This window comes from Lolium rigidum, chromosome 1 (assembly GCF_022539505.1).
Source record: "Lolium rigidum isolate FL_2022 chromosome 1, APGP_CSIRO_Lrig_0.1, whole genome shotgun sequence".
Taxonomy (NCBI): Eukaryota; Viridiplantae; Streptophyta; class Magnoliopsida; order Poales; family Poaceae; genus Lolium; species Lolium rigidum.
In genome coordinates this window covers 102,663,903-102,668,037 of record NC_061508.1, presented here as the reverse complement: position 1 = coordinate 102,668,037, position 4,135 = coordinate 102,663,903, and the positions used below count along the sequence as shown (strand labels likewise).

The window sequence follows — 4,135 nt, the reverse complement described above, 5'->3', positions numbered from 1 at the left end:
GTATCATTTTGAATGTGATGTTCTGAGTTTAATAGAGTGCTATTCACTGAAAAGTATATACTCTCCTGCAACCTCCGTTCCCTAGGTTTTTTTCTATAAACTTGATCAAAGCTTGCATCATTTGATTTTTGGATAAAAATTATATGGATTATATTACAGAAAGGAGGCACTATCTTTCAAATTGTTATATAGGAAATACTTTGGTGTTCACCTTTATAATGAGATAAAACGATCGAGCTATCTCGCGAGTTACAGATCAAGTCGGTCCGTGAGTTCAAATCTGAACTCGTTAAGTTAATAAGCCGAGTTGAGCCCTGGAGTGTGGAATTTACAACCTTGAACCTCAGTCATCTTGAAGGTAAAAATAAACTCTACCAAAGTGAAACTGAAAACCAAGACCACAGCAATCAGTCACACTCCAGTGACGAGCGATATTTGACGAAAACGAAATTCGTGGAATCCGAACTGGCCAATTAACCTCGTTGCTTGCGTTGCCGCATAACAGGGGCACAGGTACTGTAACTTGCTGGAGAATTCCCGGAAGGAATTAATCGGCATGGCCGGAAAATAAAGAGCCGGCGCTCAGGCAGGGGTTGCCAAATCGGAGAAGGCACCGAGTTAAGCCACACGTCCGCCGGCAGGCGATCGAGCACGACGACGTACGGTGGAGTAAACTTCACGCCTCCCCGCAGGAGATCTGCTATATATATCGCTCCCCGCCCTTTTCTCCCTCCCCCTCCCTAACTGCAATCCCATCTCTCTCTAGACTCTCTCACTAGACTCTCTCACTAGACTCTCTCACTAGACTCTCTCCTCTCTCTCTGCAAGTCGCCATGAACAATCCAAGCAAATGCACGGCTCATGCGCGCCACTTTGCGCTCGCAAAGTGAGCGAGGAAGCTGCGAGCTGCCCCCTGCTGTTGTTGCTTTGACCACTACCGTACAAGGACGTCCCTGTGAAGGACAAGCTACCTACCTGGTGCGGCCGGCCATTAGTACGTGCTCCATCCACTGAGCTGAGCTACTCGGTGCGTGCTATAGGTAGCTAGCAGCTGTGAGGCGAGGTGCAGTGGTTGGCGATGGAGATGAGGGCACCGGTGATGGTGAAGCAGGGCGGGCAGGAGGTGCTGAGGCAGCTGCCGCCGGGGTTCCGTTTCCGCCCTACGGACGAGGAGCTGGTGCTGCAGTATCTCCGCCGTAAGGCCCTCGCCCTCCCGCTCCCCGCTGCCGTCATCCCCGACGTCCACAACCTCTACAGCCTCGACCCCTGGGATATCCCCGGTACGGAGTCGACGACGACGATGATGTTGCTAGTTTGTACGATGCACTAGCTACATGTATACTGAAGCTGTACGTCCTTGTCGTTGACTCGTTTCCAGGCGCAAGCGAGGGGGAGAAGTACTTCTTCGCGGTCCGTCCGTCCGCCGGTAAGAGCGGCGGCAGGACGGCGACGGCGACGGCGAGCGGATGCTGGAAGCCAGCCGCGGGAGGAAGGGAGAGGCCTGTGATCGTGTCCCGGTGCGGCCGGAACCACCTCGTCGGCGTCAAGAAATCCATGGCCTTCGTGCCCCGCCGGAGCAGGGGTAAGGGCAGAAAGACGACGTCACCGGCGGCGCCGGTGCAGACCGGCTGGGTCATGCACGAGTACCGCCTCGCCCTGCCGCATCAACATAAGAATGTGAGCACTCATTAATCCCCCCTTGATTGACTCATTAATTAAGTTAATCGCCACTTGGTTGATTGATTGCCATCAATTTGTTCTTTGCTGCATGTGTCCTGTCTCCATTAGTTTTTCTTTTCGTTTCCGAGTCATCTTCTTGTACTTGCTCAACTGCACTTGTGCAGCTGTGCAAGTGCTACTCCAGCTCAGAAGCATAAACTGGATTACAACTAAGCTAATAATACGTACGTACGTTGATAACTGGGGCAGCTAGCAGCTATATACAGTAGGTTTCTCAGTATCCCTTCTTCAGGTTTCCTATCTATATATTCCGTATAGAACAAATTAAAATGCTTATATGGAATTCATACAGAACTCCCATAAAATCTCGATGTTTCAGACGGATTTCTTTCCCGCGTATATTGTGTTATTTTACTTAGCTAGCTAGCACAAGATCATGTGTCCATGTTCTCCTTTGGCACATAGCTGTAAGATGGGCTTAACTTTGATTATTCGACGATGGCTACCAACTACTCAGTACTCTACTCATATGTACGGCTTCATTAGGTCAGAATTAGCATAAACTAACTATTCTCTATACATAAACTTCACAATTGATCTATAACTACTCTGACCGAAATTAATTAGTGCCTAACAGAACTTAGTTAAGCTAGCTATTGTGTGGCTAGGTACATAACGTATGTAGGGCACATAAGCTTCTCCGCAAGCTAGCTAGCTAGTTCATCAAGCTGTGTGTGACAACTTGCTAATCGGTAATTAATTGACCTGACCGACGGACGGATGCAGGTCGGCCGATCAGTAGTGGTTGTCGTTGCAATTTATGCTGATACGGAGAGGTAGTTGGTTGTACTTAACGCTGCTAGATGCCCTAGACCTGTTGAGAATCCTTCAGATCTTATTGCGGGGACTAATTAAGTAGCCTGCAAATACATGTAGCTAGCTAGGTGCTCGTATTTACATGAATACAAACCATCACCGATTATTTAGTTGAGTTTACTTACTGGTGATTGTTGGCGAAAATCAGTTCTATGCCCACTACTGTTGCAAGAGATGTTTCGTCAAAGAACTGCTGTTCTGTTCACTTGATTTGCACAGTGTGACCCACCGGCAATGTTTCGTCTACATGAAAGAATCCTGCTTGCTATTGGAATGACTTGTTCCGGCACTGTTGATTGGTTTCGCTTGCTTGTTCGTAAGTCGTACCTGAACAGTCAGTAACTAGAGGAGCAGGAGCTAAACCCAGTGGGCTCAATCACTTAAAAATCTTTATAATGTTTTGTTTCGTTTTTTTATGAGAGCGTCGGCAAAAAATATAGGCAGTGAAAGCAGGAGAGACCATATCAGTATTCAGTAGTATTGTAATTTCTTCTTCTTTTTTGCAATTAAATTCCCTGCTATTTGCAGGTTTCTTTTTTTCCTTTGTTTCTGTTACTTTCACCTCTGCCCTTGATTCCTGTTGCTCGAATATGTATGCTTAATGAAGATGCCAAAACTTGCAGGGTTGCTGCTTGGGTGAGGCTGGAGCAGAAGAATGGGTCGTGTGCCGGATCTTTAAAAAGGACAGGTCGTCGTCCTCCTCCAGGCAACAAACGCTGGGCGGCCACGGCACCGACGATCACCGCACGATGCCAATGCCGCAGTCACCATCGTCGCCGGCGTCGTCTTCCAGCTGCGTCACAAGCGGCAGCAGCTCGGACCTGCAAGAAGAGGTCAGCAGCTGAGAAGCAAAGCAAGCTAACTAGCTATCCTAGCTAGGCGAGCTAGCAGATTACGAACCAGGGGAAATGATATGTCCTTTTCTTGCTCCAATATTTGTTCTTCTCTCTCTCTCTCTACGTTCTCTCTTTCAGTGTCCGTGTAGTGTAATGCAGTGTGATGTGATGTAGCCAGAAGCAACTAGGCAGTGGATGTTTAGTTAACACAAGCAAGCTAGAGCACCTATATAAGTCCTTGAGGTTAATTAAGAAAAGCTCCTTCTAGTTAACAGATGCACTATGCGCATGTGTGGGGCAGATGCAGCTAGCTATAGCAGTGACCTCTGCATGCATGGGCGCTCTGTAACTTGCAAACTGTAAAATTTCGTCAAGAAAGAATGAAAGCCTTTCTCATTTTCTACCATTTTTTCTGGTCTTAGTTTTGGTTTCACAACTTATTACTACTCTTTCTTAACATCCCATGTCTTCATACAAAAGATGCATGAGAGATTTGCAAAACATATAAGGCCGACCTTAACACCAGGAAAACTTTGATCATACATCGAAAGTGATTAATGCATGATATGTAGTTTTTCGCGGCAAAATAATGATTTTTTTCTTTAACCGGAGAGGCCCTTGTAGCTTCAGACTAAGAAAATATCTTGCATAAGAGCTGCCTCTTGGCCAAGAACGGTTACTGTCAAGCATGTGCAAAGGTCGGCTTTATCTTATTCTATCAAGAATATTTTTCTTGGTACAGA

General features: G+C 46.8%; 1 protein-coding gene across 1 annotated transcript; it reads left to right on the top strand.

Moving 5' to 3' along the window:
• The first annotated feature begins 768 nt into the window (after positions 1-768).
• LOC124703813 (NAC domain-containing protein 83-like) lies at positions 769-3,798 on the top strand. The gene is made up of 3 exons (XM_047236076.1): positions 769-1,280; positions 1,379-1,677; positions 3,180-3,798. The coding sequence occupies exons 1-3, from the start codon at positions 1,079-1,081 to the stop codon at positions 3,399-3,401; spliced, it is 723 nt and encodes a 240-aa protein (XP_047092032.1). The 5' UTR covers positions 769-1,078; the 3' UTR covers positions 3,402-3,798.
• Positions 3,799-4,135: the final 337 nt, after the last annotated feature.

Bases quoted from the DNA above. Each gene is read 5' to 3' on its own strand.
- LOC124703813 (XM_047236076.1), top strand. From the start codon at position 1,079: ATGGAGATGAGGGCACCGGTGATGGTGAAGCAGGGCGGGCAGGAGGTG. The intron at 1,281-1,378 runs GTACGGAGTCGA...ACTCGTTTCCAG, and splicing joins CGACCCCTGGGATATCCCCG to GCGCAAGCGAGGGGGAGAAG. The intron at 1,678-3,179 runs GTGAGCACTCAT...CAAAACTTGCAG, and splicing joins TGCCGCATCAACATAAGAAT to GGTTGCTGCTTGGGTGAGGC.